The following is a 14,438-nucleotide window of genomic DNA, read 5'->3' as shown; positions in this document are numbered from 1 at the left end:
AATTCCTTTTTTTCCCATTCTGCAGGATGATCGCGAATTGAGTATTTATCAAACTTTTATATTTTCAATCCAGGAAGATTTCTTTGAAAATACAAAAACAGAAAATATCTACTGAAATTAAAAAAGCTCATATATGTCAATGCTTAGTTTCAGATCGCTTGAAAATTGTTATAAATCCGGTAGATTCGTTCAATTTTACATAACGATCGCCTGTTTTATTTGAAAAACAAAAAAATCCTCTTCTTAGTAAGCCACTGATTGTTAAAGGAATTTTTTTCTCGTTTGCTGTTTTCCAGCAGGCAATTCAATATTGCCATTTATTAATCGTAAACGATATTACTGCAGCATCGTAATATTGAATATTCAACAATGTCGTCAGGATGAAAAAAAGTGTTTCGGTAAATTCGTAGAAAATAGTCTTTTCAACAAAATGAGCTTTTGTATCGTGAATGCGAACGAATCTGCTACAGATTTATAAATTTTTTTAAAGAATTCGAAACAAAGAATCGACATATTAGCTTCCGTTTATCATTCCAATATCTTGGGTTCTCTTTTTTTTTTTTTTTTTTTTAGTTTTTCAACAGATTTTCTACATTGAATCATTAAATAAAGTTTGCTAATTTTTTGACCAACATTTTTCGCTCGATTTTATGAAAATATTACGACTCATCGAGCATTCAAGTTCTAATTTGGTTAGTCGTACTTTTTCCATAAAATATTCCAATCGCTTTTAAGTTTCTGTAAATTATCGAAAACGCAAATTACACGCCGTCCCTGATCTTACCTTCGATTAAAATTGCGGTGGAAAAAGATCAGGCAACGATATCCGGTTGGGACGGAATAAAAGAGGATGAAATAAATCTTGAAATTTAAACTCGAGTGCCTCGATTTGACGGGATAAAATCCGGTGTATTAAGTTTTCACAATTTTTAGAATTCCTTATAAATACGCCGTAGCACAGAAATTTTGAGATTTCCCTTTGACGATTTTTTATACCACAAAGTCGGCCGATTAAAGAAGTTTTTTTTCTTTTTCTTTTTTTTTTTTTTGTTATTTCTCAAAGAAGAAAAGCAAACGTCATACGTGCAGCTTATCTCAACTCCCGCTTCTGTGATTTTGTGAAAACGCGAGAGCGCCGAAGTGAATCGTGCGGAAAAGTTTAACGACGAATATTCGCGAATTTCTCCTCACTTCGCCGATCATCGTATACATATACACCTATCGTAGCGTTAGATGCAAAAGCTCCTTGGATTTAGCAGCTTTTCATTCACATCCGAAGAAAAAATTCCGAAGAAAGCTCACCCAATAACGACGCTCAATTCAATTCTCGGAAACTGATCCATCCCCGTAAGTTGCACAATGCGAAACAGTTTAACCGGAAGCGCGATATTTTTAGATCTTCGGATTAATGTTTTTTTTTTTTTTTTTGCCCCTTATGGTAACCGAAAAATACAGTTCACGGTAAAAAGTGAAGAGTCGGTTGATTCGTGGTTGCGAGAAAAAATTTAAAAACAAAAAAAAAAAAAAAAAAATCCAGCTCAATTTTCGTATTCACGTTTTAATTATCGATTTTGGTCGTTAGTACCATTTTTTTTTTTTTTTTTTTTTTTTTTTTGGAATATTCTAAATTGATTTCAAGACGTTGTTTAACCGGAAAAATTGAGTAAACGATAAACGAACAGATTCGATTTTGCTTTATTTTACTGCGACTTCAAGGACATTCGAATCGCTACCGTATCTGTGAAGATAAAAACTTGACTAAAATTTCTTTCTTTTTTTTTCTCTTTCATCGCAAGTCGTAACGACGGAATATTTGTTCATTGTAGTTTACGAGGTTTTCGTGACCCAGGGGCATTAATAATAATGAAATTCTCTGGGTGTTGGCGAGAATTCCAGCCTCACCGCTTATTAGCAGTGGTCTATTAACGAATGCAAATTCATGTCGTCACACAAAAAAGCTTGTCAAGCCGCAGAATCGGCAGTCGCACGCCAGCAGCCGACTTCTTTCACTCGTAATAACGTTTTAATGCGATATTCGCACCGCGTGACCATTTCGGACAAAAACTATGCGCGCTGCGCAGAAACGAATAATTACATCACCGCCTTATCGTTCGAACGTCGATCTCTAGTCCTTTGTCGAAGATTCTTGATCTTATCAAGCTTTTTAGTTCCATCAAATTTTGCTTCTCGAAAGCTCAATTTTTTTTTGCTCGAATCATTTTCTTACATCACCCTTCGACCTCTTTGATTTGGCCCACCATTTTTATCCCATTGTTCTCACTTTGAAACAAGCTCGGCTTTTTTTTTTTACGGAAAAAGCTTGAAAACAGTAAGAAGGAAAAATCTTCCCACTTCGACTATTAGCTTTAAAAAATTTTATATCTAATACAGGATTTTTCAGACTTTTAAAATGTGTCGATCAATAACATGATTTTGCAGAATAGTAAAAAATTAAAACCGTGTTGAACAAAAAAAAATGAGAACAAACAATCAGCAACCTAGTTTTACTGTCAAGACAGAGAAACACGTGAATTTTTTAAAACTCTTTGTTCAAACTGCTCCGCCATTAAAATTCTGGTATCGATGAATAAATTTCACAGGAAATTTAAGACCTGCAGGTTTGATTTCGTTCCGTTCTAACAACTCGCTATCGAACCTAACGAATTGACTTCGATAAATGAACTCTTTGTCAATATTTTCTTCTCACACACGCATTATTTCCCTTTCACGAGAATTGGGTAAAAATACTGTTTCTATTTTCAGTCCAGATTAAAAGTGTGAAAATAAACTAAGAAACATCAACCGCGACCAACAAAAACACCTTTATTTGTACACAGTCAATCCTCATTCCCAGTCTTCTTTAAAAGCATACGAAAATAATTCGTTTTTATTATCAATGTTAGAAAAATTTTACTAAACGTAAGTCTCCCGGCAGGTTCACTTTATATTTGTGTTATTCGTTACATTTCTGTTGGTAAACATAACACTAATTTTCACATTCTCAACATTCAAGTTATCATATCAATATTTAATTTGTGATTTTTACTTTTTTTTTTTTTTACTTAATAATACATTAAAAAATGGTTAAATATCACTCAAAATATCTTAGAGGAATTGGCGGGAAATTTTTTTTCCAACCTTGCATAAAGGCAGACTTTGTTTTGGTTCAAGAATAGTTGTGGAAACTTGCAAATAAAAAAAAAAATTGCGAAAGTTTTATAAACTTTATTTCAATTAGTTTCTAAAATGATTTATCAATTTTCGTATCGTTTGATATTCTGTGAACGCTAATACAGTATCAACAGACTAAGAATTTGTAAATTCAGCTATGCTTCTGTTGAACCGAATAGCTGTGGAATTGTGATTTTTATTTCAACCATTCTCTACGTTGGATTTTTTACACAACGTTATGCTCATGAAATTTCCTGTCCCTCCCAGTTTTGCCATTGCGAAATACCGAGGCGATTTATTTGACGAATGAGAGTCAAACCGGGCAGGTATTACTTTTTACCAGAAATGAAATCAAGACCGATTTTCCTCACCAGTCTTCCTGCTTTCCTGCTCTCTTCCTCTCTCTTTCTCACTCTCTCTCTCTCTTTCTCTCTTTCTCTTTCAATCCCTCTGCAAACATTTTCCAAACGAAGAAATATTGCTTCTAATCTTCTCCCCTGACGTCTGATGTTTACTTTTCCGTTTACGTGCTCGCGTGCTTGTCCATTCGTAGGAATGGCGTGTAACCGACAAATGGCGGAACGTCGTAACTCGGGCTTTTCCTTGTCCCGGTGACGAAACAACCCGAGCTTGCAGTTTTGCGACAAATTTTCGACGCCGGGATTTGCAAAAGAAATTGGAAGTATTCGTCACCTTCATCTTTAAGGGATGATTTCGGTGAAATTTCGGTAATATCGAGTTTTCCCTTTTTCAAATCACTAAAAAATATACACTGAGAGAAATTTTTAGCTCCGGTTACCGCTCAGTCCTTAAATATTTTCATTTTTTACCACAATCGAAAAATGTAGTTGTAGGTAAAAAATGAAAATTAGTTTCCTAGCCGTTACCGGAAACTCTAGTATCCGTTACTATTCTTTCTCATTACGATCACTGTTGCTATATTTTCTTGCAACTGTTGCGAAAATTTAACGCTCGTGCAACGATAAATCGACGTTAAAGCCTTGTTTAACTAAAAAAGTAGAGTAAACCTCAGAAACTGATTTTCCGTTGCAATTACCAAAAAAGGATCGACGATAGCTCGTTTTTCGTAATTCCAACAATATTCAAACAGTTTTTTTTTAACGATACCTGTTTTACCAAATTTTTCTAGTTACTATAATAAATGAAATTTCCTCAATGCGTGATCAAAAATTTCCTTTCAACAAAATCTAGATCATGGTACATGGTATGTGTCTTGAAAACAAAATTTCATTCTTCTACGATGAAAATGTATGCGCAAAGAAATTTTCTTCCAAAATTTTGTTCGTCACATATTTTTTAGTCATTTGAAAAACAAAAAAACTCGATATTATCGATATTTCACCGGAGCTCTCACCTTTTTTATCTTCCTTTTTTGAGCATTTGTATGGTAAAAATTTAAAAAAGACTGTACGTATAAGTTCCTGCCACTCAAAATTGAAAAGAAAAAGAGAGTAGAACCGTTTTTTCTTCGATGTACAGTTATTTACGGCTTGAATTCGTCGGTGAAAGTAAAAAAGAAAGGCAAAGACTCTCACAGACTTTTTCAATATCCTCTTAAATTTGTTGTTTTCGTTTTTTTGCTAACCAAAAGATTGTACGAAACGCTTTTTCCACGACTCGAAATTTCAGTTTTGAAACCGCGCGTTTTCTCTGCGGATTATTCAATATGTTTAGGTTTAATATTAACATGTACCTACATAACGCAGCTCGGGAAGTTTGTTTAAGCCTGATCCTGCTATCCACGGCAACATCTCTGAAACTACCCCGCTTCCCAAATAACTCGACCTTTTCCCGCAAGTCCAAAGTTTTCCGTAATTCATATTCCAATGATGGAACTGTAAGCCACGTAGCAGCAGAGCATGCCGACAACTCGTTACTACGGATTTCCCAAAATTCTCTACAGCTAATTTTACACCCTCATCCGCCTCGCCAATGAACTTTACTCGATTCATTCTCTCAAAAAATTATCCCACTCGGTGTTTGAGAAAACGGTGGGATTAGTTACAAGATTTAGAAATTCCGAACCTTGAACACGCCTTCTTTTCTTCTCTATAGTTTTTTGATTACCGAATGTAAGGTCGCCATTTCAGATACGAAAAAATCGTCAAGGAAGTATTTGAAATTTTTTAAAACACTTTGACTCCTCGATAAGAAAAAATTTAATATTCCATTTTTTATCTTATTTTATTCTTGTTCAATCGCGTTTGATATCGATATTGATGTGATTTCGGTACTTCGTTTCCCTTCTTTCTTAGAAAAATAATCCCTTTGCTAATTGAGAAAAAATAAATTAACCATCTTCTTATCAAATTAACCCGTTGAGTCGTAGTGATAAATATTCTTTCAACCTATCTTATATCCATTTTTATTGTTGTATATTTAGATAAATTTTCAACATACTTCTTTGCCGTTTTTTGCTACCTTTGATAGTATACTAATGGGTTTTCAATACTCCAGAGTAATTATTGCGATATAATGTAAATTATTATTGTCGGAAACAAATGGTTGAAAAAGATCGTGAAAATTGAAGGAATAATTTATTCCAGAGAAATTCAACCCTCTACACATGTAAATACACGTTTTACATAAATTATAAGTTGTTGGAGTCTCTGATCACGAATCTGAAATCAGATTTTGTAAATTTAGTACGGCGAATCCAATCAGCGACCCCGAAAATCCCCGCATACACTGATTGTGAGAGAAATTTTTGTTTCCGGTCTGTTTTACTCAATTTTCTCTAGTTACTGTGACAAATGAAATTTTTCTCAGTGTGTAGAGTTTTCCGATCGTATTCGATGAAATTTAAAATTTTCGTCGACCATATCGAATCCACCATTTTTGAATTTTCAAAATCCGTTTCAAAATTCGTAATCAGCGAGCCGAAAAAACCAGAGAATATCATCTTGTTACAAAAGTTGACTCGGCGGAACAATGCGTGACTCGAAGGCTTTCCAAAATGCATCGACTAACGATAGGACGGTTGTTTATCCCGGATTTCGATTCGAGAATATCAGCCCCGGTGAGTCCAATTCACCCTGTGTTCGGTTCGTTTTTTCACCAAGTTCTTGAATTACACAAGAGGATTGGCGAGCTCGTCTCTACGGAGAGAACGAGGCCAGTGGCGTGTAATAAGCTGGACCTCGGGCGTCGTTTCGGGGGTTTGCAAATCCTCAATATCGGCGGTATAATCCCTCGGTATACAGGGTGGAACCCGATGGTGGTGAGTAATTGGCGATCGTGAGGGACAGTGTTTTGCTGCACTATCTTCCTTCGGTCGAACCGAGCTTTTGTCCTACATCTCGTGCAAATTTCACCACAATTCGACGCCCTGAGAAAAGTTCAATCGATTGCAGTCGCTGTAATTAAATATTATTGCGGAATTTATACAACAAAAGAAAAAAAAAAAAAAAAAAAAGAAAATTTTATACAGCTAAACATTCAATGCTTAATTGTAGTCATCAATGGTCGTATATTTTCTGCTCATTGAAACGTTTAATTTGATAATAATTTTTCAGTTGACAGTATTTTTTTTTTTTTCTACCAGTTCATTTTAAAAAAAACCTTGACACTGATTTATAGTTTCGCCAAAAAAATCGTCGCGATAGATAGATGGGAACGTAGAATCAGTAACCATGGTTAAAAGTAACGGATATCTGCCAATTATATCCGCTTTCGGATATTCGGTTTCTGAAAAATTCCAAACAATTGATTGATCAAATTCAATCAACGAGCTTTTTTTTTTTCCTTTTTTTGTTTTTTTTTGAATACGGACGCTCGAGGCTTTCGTACGTCGGTATTCGATAGTCGTACGCGTTCCGATTCTTTATTTATTTTGGCAACGATGATCGAATATTGATTGAAAAACAGGAAAAAAAAAAAAAAAACAACAAAAACTTGATAGAATTTATATACCCACTCTGGTGGGGTGACCCTGAAATTTCCTTTATTTTCTTTTCTTTCGTGATCCTTTTTCCCTCATATATCGTAGTTATCGGTTACATTAGGATATTTATAAATTTTTTTAGAGCAGAAAGCGAAAAAGGAAAAAAGATAAAAAGCGACTGTCGCAAAGAGAAAAATATGAGAAATGGGGGAAAATAAAGTTACAGTTTCTTTGATAATTCTATTTCATTTTCTATATTGATAGTTTATTATTACAATGATGAATTTATCTTATTCAGCAAAACAAACGAAAATAAATAATAATAATAATAGTAATAACAATAATAATACTGATACGAATTCTTTTCAACTTTTAAAGTTCGTTCGTTTTCTTACTTTCTTGCGTATCGATTATCCATTCGCTGATTGATTTCCTTACTAAAAGCACGAGATCTATACTATAATGAAATGAAAATAGGACAAACAAGGAAAAGAAAAACTAACGAATTTCCGTAAATGACTCGTGAGGACCTTTAAATTTCGTTTACGTTATTTCTCTCTTAAATTTTTTTTTTTTTTTGTCTGTCGTGTTTTCACCCGCTGTAGCACACATCTGGAATAATTATTAAAATCATGAATATTCATGCAGCTAAGTATAGCTTGACTGCCTAATAAAGTAGCGAGAAAGGTAGATGTGGGTAGATGTTATATCTGTATAGGTAGAAACTTGTGGAATATACTGAGCTTAGGTACGAAAGGGGATAGGATACGATTTATAATATTCTTCATTGTTCGTCGCTACTTAATACATCGGTCGGGATATCATTTTTAGCTAAGAAGTTATCAGCTGTATATATTATTAAATATTCCATAAAGTTGGCAAAATTACAACTCCGAGAGACAATTTATTATCGATTTTCAATCAGTTTTAGTCGTATATTATAATTTCATTTTGAATATTAATTTCTTTTTTGTTTTTTTTTTTTTTTGTTTTTACTTCTTGCTTGATTCTCATCCGAATCGTTATTACGTACGTGAAATTCGACGTCATGGGATCGTTAACGCAAAATGTTTCAGGTGTCGCGAGTATGTGCGAAATTCTCATTATAAAAACAAATTAGCAACTCGTAACGAGCGACGATACTTTTTTCATTCACCGATTGCCTCGTTTACTTTTTATTATCTTCCTTCTTTCTTTCTCTACTCCATTTCTTCTTCTCCCTTCCCACAATTCTTTCCTCGTTCTATACAGCTTGTGGTCGAAATCGTGTATTCGTGACTGATTCTTATTTCGCGTTCCACGCTGTCGGGACGTACGTATAAGTACGTAGAAAACGAGCTTGGGTATATAGGAAGGTCTATTTTATGTCTGTAAGGGAATATATGAGGAATTACATTCCAATTTGATCAACGGATTATCATTATTATTATTATTATTATTATTATTATTATTATATATATTTTTTTTTTTGCTCGCTCAATTAACCCTCAAATTTTGATTCCTCTTTTCAGAAACATTTTTGTTTGATGTATCTTTCTTTTTTGCTTTCTTATTTCTTGTCAAGCTCAAATCAAAATCGGCTCCCGTAATTTTCTTCATTTTAAATCGTTCGTGAAAAATGTATTTATTACTAGGTATTGTAATAATGATTCGAGAATATTTTTTCGGATTCGATTTCGATTTTTTTGATTTCTTTTTTTTTTTTTTTTGTCAAGTTTTCAAACGTTTTTCAGGCAGTATTGAAGTAATGAATTTAATGAAATTCATTGAGCCTGCATGAAAATTTTCGCAAGAATATGAAAAAAAAAGAATAGAAAAATAAGAAACGTGAAGGAAAAAGAGAAGAAAATGTTGGATCAAGTGTTGATAAAAATGTAGAAAAATTCGAAAATGTTTTGGTACAATGTTGAAATGTGGAAAGTTGAATTATAGAAAAGTAAAAATGTGTATAAAAAGGTGAAGTGCAGAAAACCAAAATGTAGAAATATCGTCAGAATGCTATATTCGTATTCACCCTGACGATTGTGCATTTCGGTTTATTTTTATCGAACACTTTGACCCAATTTCTAAATTCTAAAATTGAATTTCTAGACTCGATTTCTACGCAGTATAATCTCGACCTTCTATGTATGTATATTTCAATTCTCCTGATCTCCGATCCCTCTACGTTTGCACTTCTAAATTTCTGCGTTCCTGGAAAAAATTAACGGGACCCCCGCCATTTTTGATTGAAAAAGGTTGAACCTTAAAACGGTGTAAGTTTGCGCAAGTTTCAAGTAGAACATCGAGTCAAAAAGGATATTAAAGCTGGAAAATCTTGGCTTTAAGCTCCATCCTCCAGATTTAGTTTACACGCATTTTTTCTCGAGTAATCTTATCTTTAAGTCATTCATGTCAAATTTGTAAAGTTAACATTTGACTTCGCGCTGTGATACGCGATGAACAGAATTGTGTTTTAGCTTTTAATAATAAACATTTTTTAGCTTGGAGTTTCCCCTTCGAAATGCTTCTTTGTTTTTTAATTCCGTCTGCGATATTTTCTCGCCTAGTTATCCAACATCAAATGAAACAGCGTATGAAAAACTTTAATCATATATCTGTGGCATTCAAAAATACAAGAATAATTTTAAAACAGGAATTTGAAGGAAAAATTAAATCCGAGACGCTGATGCTGAGACGCGGTAAAGTTTATATTTTGATCACCGAATTTTTAAAAGCCATCATTAAAAGATTCATAAAGGTGTCATTGAGTGGTTCAATCTCTTCTTTGTTTCCAATTTCTGTACGATGGTTTTTCAATTTCAGTTACATAGGACCAAAGCTCTTCGGACGCTATTTCATTTTCCATTTTTATATTCGGACGCAGACAAAATTCAGAAAAAGCACCTTGAAGAGGACACTCAAAGCTACAAAACTGTTATTTTGATAATCTAATAACAAAAAAAAAATTCTATATATCACGTACGGCCGCGCAAATTCGAAGGTTTACTTTTCAAACTTGACACGAGTGTCTTGAAGATAGGATTAGTCGAGAAAAAATACGTCTAGACCAAATCTGGTGGATGGAGCTTAAAGCCAAGATATTCAGCTTTAATATCCTTTTTGACTCAATGTTCTAACTCGCAATTAACGCAAAGTTACAGCGATTCGAAGTTGGCATTTTTTTTTTTTTTTTTTCTATTTCGCCGAAGCCCCGAGAAGAGGGGGCGGTTGAATTTTTTTCCACGGGTTCATTTTCAGTTCCCGCATAAAATCGCGTCGTTGAAAATTACTCGACGCAAAACGCGATCATCCGACTATCCGATACTTGTACATTTTTTCACCCCCTCGTTAGAAAGCTAAGAAAAACACGTCGTCACGTCCCAACGCACTTTGCACTCACGGTATTTCGCCACTTAGAGCAAACTAGCCTCGGCTCTTAGTGCCCACTGTGCGAAGCGGCCGCTAGACCGAAGGACAACGAGCCTTGCAGGGTATATTGATTTCTGTTAATTCCCCTCCCCGCGTGCAAGTTCTGCCGGCGATGCTCGACCTGCCCCGTCTTCCGGGGATACCGGTCCGCCGATTTTCCTCGTCAATCCCACAGGACTCGGGGATTCGCACGGTATCGCGTTTTACTCATCCCCGACGCAAATAGAATTTCCCATCCCCCTTCGCCCACCACCCCCATCCGCCACGCCGTTCGTCGCCGCTTCTTGCCCCTCTAAAATCGGCCATACGATACTTTCGGCGAACCAGAAACAGCCTCCTATTATCGTTAAGCTTTGCAATTATCCTCCTACTATGTTTCATTTCCGTTTAAACAGGATCTTCGTCTGTAGACTCGGGCGCTCCGGTTTAGTTCGATAAGCTGAATTACGTCACGACATATCGAGGAATGTTCAAATAATTAAAATTTTTTCACCTAAACGTGAAGAAAAAAGAAAAAAAAAAAGAAGCATTTACTCGACGGTTGATTAATGGTACATTACGGAACAAGGGAATAATCGACTTTTAATCCTGTGTAGGAGTTTATTCCCGAATCAAATCTGGTCACGTTATTGACTTAAAAGGGTTTTCATTTCATGTGTAAGTCTGATCTATCGGTACGGAAACTACGATTTTATTGAAAGTTTATAACAATACAGAGAGAAAACCAGAAAACGTGAAATGTGAACTCATATTTCCCGCTAATTCTAATTTGCGGGAAATATGATCTCATATGTACCGTAAATACGGGATAAAAGCGCTACTTTTTTTTTTTTTTTTTTTTTTCTTACCACAGATGAGGAAAAAAAATAATACACCACCTACATTCCGATTTTCAGGTTGAAAAAAGCGAACTTTATGGTTAAGTTATACAGTTAGGGAGAAAGCAAAATTCAATTATATAATAAGAAAAATGTTAATCATTTTAGTTGCGATTAATGGTATTTTGTTAAATCAGATTATGCGAATGCACAATTGATTAAAATGTGTTGGTTAGATTTTTTATTTATTTATTTTTTTTTTCAAATCGAAGACATCGCTCACGATAGATTTTATTAAACTCATACACCGTAAAAGGTATTCAAGAAACCGTCACTTGATAAAACGTAAGGAAAATATCGGTAAAAACGAGTTATATAAACGATGAAAATACGGCTGTTGATTTACTCCCTTTCAATATTACACGCAATGGCAACCGTTTGCCCTTTTCGTCTTATCCGGTAAATATAATCAGTCGTGAAATTTCGCAGGCTAATTTCTCACGCCTTGAATTGCGTATTTCCCTCGTTTTATAGGCTTAAACAAAACCTAAATTAGCTCGCCCCATCCGTACAAAATACATCACGTAAGTCTGTATATATAATCAGTGGGCGCTGAATAATTCTGTTTTAATCCCCATGCTAAAAGGCGGAGAAAATTACGGAAGGCAGGAAATGCCAATCAGTAAACACGCTGCTGGAAGCTCGGAGTAACAAACAAAACAAAACAAAAAAAACATTACTCCAAATGTTTGAATCCTGTAGTGAGAAGAACAGCGAGGCGACGAGAAAGGGAACGAAAAAGGATCGCTGAAATCGGATATAAATTTTACGTAAATAAATTTTATTTTTTCGCCGTTATTTGCCGCAGCCATTGATCGAAATTTCAACGGTATTTCGAATTGATCCCGTTAACGAGATTTCATTATTTCAAATAAAGTGGCGTACTAATCGGTAATGTTTGAAGTGTCGACGATTCGCCCTAGCTTTAAACCTCCGCCACTGAAAAGTGGTTACAGCTGTTCTCGACAACCATGCTCCGAACAAATAAACCACCAACGCTACAGGCAAGCCCTCAAATATTTTGGCGATTTGTCAACGGTAACATAATTCGATCGTTGCAAATTCAATTGCGTCGTTTTACGCGCTCCAATTTTCAATTATAAAAGGAACGGTGGGTTTTTTTTTTTTTTTTTTTTCTCGACTTATCCGACGTCACTTCCTGATTTGGCTCGTCGCTTATTATCCTTCTTTACGTTTCTGAACGAGAGGCGATTCTTTTCTGTCGTCTTTTCTTCGTGGAATTAAATAAAAAAGGGGCAAGCTAAAGGATTCGGATTGAGATCGTACTAAGAAAAAAAAAAAAAAAAAAAAGTCACGGGTAAAGTGGACTCGGGATTTTTTAAACTTGTGTAATCTCACGGTTAAATTTGACTTCAATCAAATCGATTTCAATTCGTTCCACTTATTCAAATAATGATATATGCAGTCATAATCAATTATAAAAAGTTCGCCCCTCTTTCGGATTATTGATCAGTTTTTACAAAATCCTAAACACGGTATCGAATACCAGAAAAAGCCAACGCATTTGTATTTCTAGTTTCATAGCGTATTGCCTTTTAAAAAAAAGGGGGGGTTTCGCAATTTTCTTCATACCGCGTAGCTCACGGATGCTCGACGATAAGATTTCGGTCTACACGCGAAACGCGCGTAGATACATTTGAGGATAGAATTATTCAACCGTGACCTCTGAAGATTGGTGTATGATACGTAGATTTAACCCCCGTTTATCCAGCCTTTTCTGGATTTGAAGCATTTTCACCGGCAGATCGTAAAACGAAAGCCCATGTGACGAAATCCGGCAGCTCAGGGGACGCGTAAAGCCGACACTTGACCTTTGACCTTTTAAGGTTAATCCAGGTAGCTTTCTGCCGCCTCCATGATATGCGTTTGAACTTCTCTGACTTGGTCCTACGGTGTGATCAGTGACTATGTTTCGCCTAGTTGCGGCATCCAATTCGTAGCTCGTAACAAATCACCTGCAGTCGGATGTACGAACGAATTGTGAAAGCGCAAGTTGGACAGAAAAAACGGTTCGTCCATTTTTTCACCGTCTGACTTGGCCAACTTTTGGGTTCAATAGTCTCGTATTTCGTAATAGCAAAAGACTTTTTCAGCAACGAATATGTGCGGAATGCCTCCGGAGGTCAGTCGGTGAAATTTTCACTTTATCGACATTTCTTCTCGGTGTCAAAGGTATTCATTCGCATTGCCCTTCCAACCTGTAAGTTGAAAGAGCGGGTATGCGATACTAGAATTCCACGTCCACGCGCGAATAGTTTCTTCTTCCAAGAAAATAAGCTAAGAATCGGCAAACGTCGCTGCTAAATTACTCGAAGCACGTACGCATCCTTTATTCGTTCGTTCGCCATTCGCTCGAATAATTCTCACTTCCGATAAGGCTCGATGCTCATTCCGTCCTTTGATTTATCAAATTCCAGCACACATATACGAGGAAGTGGAGGAGAAGATTTTGAAAGACATGGCACCGCGTCTTGAAACTGAGTGCATAGGCGGTGGATTCATCGAGCACAAAGCTGCGGATAAGAAGATCAAGGTTTACGGCAGATCAATGGTGAGTTACAAACTGTTACAAACTGTTACAAATCTGCCACTGTCACCGAAGTGACCATTTTTTATTCAATCCCGTTCTTAGATCACAGTAAAAAACTTCATTCTTCCCTTCGTGGTTGGAATGATTAATGTTACAGGATACGTTCAACGTTACTCAAAACCTGGCGGTTTTGAAAGATTCTTGGTGAGAATATTTATCTGTTCAGAGGTTGGTGGGGAATTTGGCGATTTTTAAATCAATTCGGCTTTTTTATTGCCCATTTTCGCCAATTTCATATTTTCAACGGGAAAATTGATGGTTTGATTTTTTTCTGCTATAAAAATTCAAATGAACGAAAATTGGAAGTATCACAAACGAAAATACACTAAACCCACAGGCAAATACAGAACCAAATGAAGTAAAACTACAATCCGATATAATCCTAAGTAACGAGTCTAATATGATCTCAAATAAACAAATCCAACATCCAAACGTAATTCCAAATGAACAAATTCCAAACAGG

General features: G+C 35.5%; 1 protein-coding gene and 1 long non-coding RNA gene across 7 annotated transcripts in view; one reads left to right on the top strand and one right to left on the bottom strand.

Moving 5' to 3' along the window:
• The window catches only part of LOC124180288 (14 kDa phosphohistidine phosphatase-like), a 124,532-nt gene that overhangs the window by 104,230 nt on the left and 5,864 nt on the right, over positions 1–14,438 (top strand). For 5 of the 6 annotated variants that reach the window (XM_046565609.1, XM_046565610.1, XM_046565611.1 and 2 more), the window contains 2 exons: positions 13,803–13,936; positions 14,018–14,185. In XM_046565609.1, the coding sequence (XP_046421565.1) occupies positions 13,803–13,936; positions 14,018–14,170 (287 nt within the window). In that variant the 3' untranslated portion in view covers positions 14,171–14,185. Of the gene's footprint in view, positions 1–13,802; positions 13,937–14,017; positions 14,186–14,438 lie in introns of those variants that run through there. The other variant, XM_046565614.1, reaches the window with a different exon arrangement.
• Positions 7,546–9,234, bottom strand: LOC124180292. The gene is made up of 3 exons (XR_006870234.1): positions 9,196–9,234; positions 8,248–8,443; positions 7,546–7,687 (listed from the first exon to the last, which is right to left on the bottom strand). It is a non-coding gene; the product is annotated as an uncharacterized LOC124180292 (long non-coding RNA).

This window comes from Neodiprion fabricii, chromosome 4 (assembly GCF_021155785.1).
Source record: "Neodiprion fabricii isolate iyNeoFabr1 chromosome 4, iyNeoFabr1.1, whole genome shotgun sequence".
Taxonomy (NCBI): Eukaryota; Metazoa; Arthropoda; class Insecta; order Hymenoptera; family Diprionidae; genus Neodiprion; species Neodiprion fabricii.
Note: the sequence above shows the minus strand (reverse complement) of the source record. Positions and strands in the feature narration are given on the sequence as shown.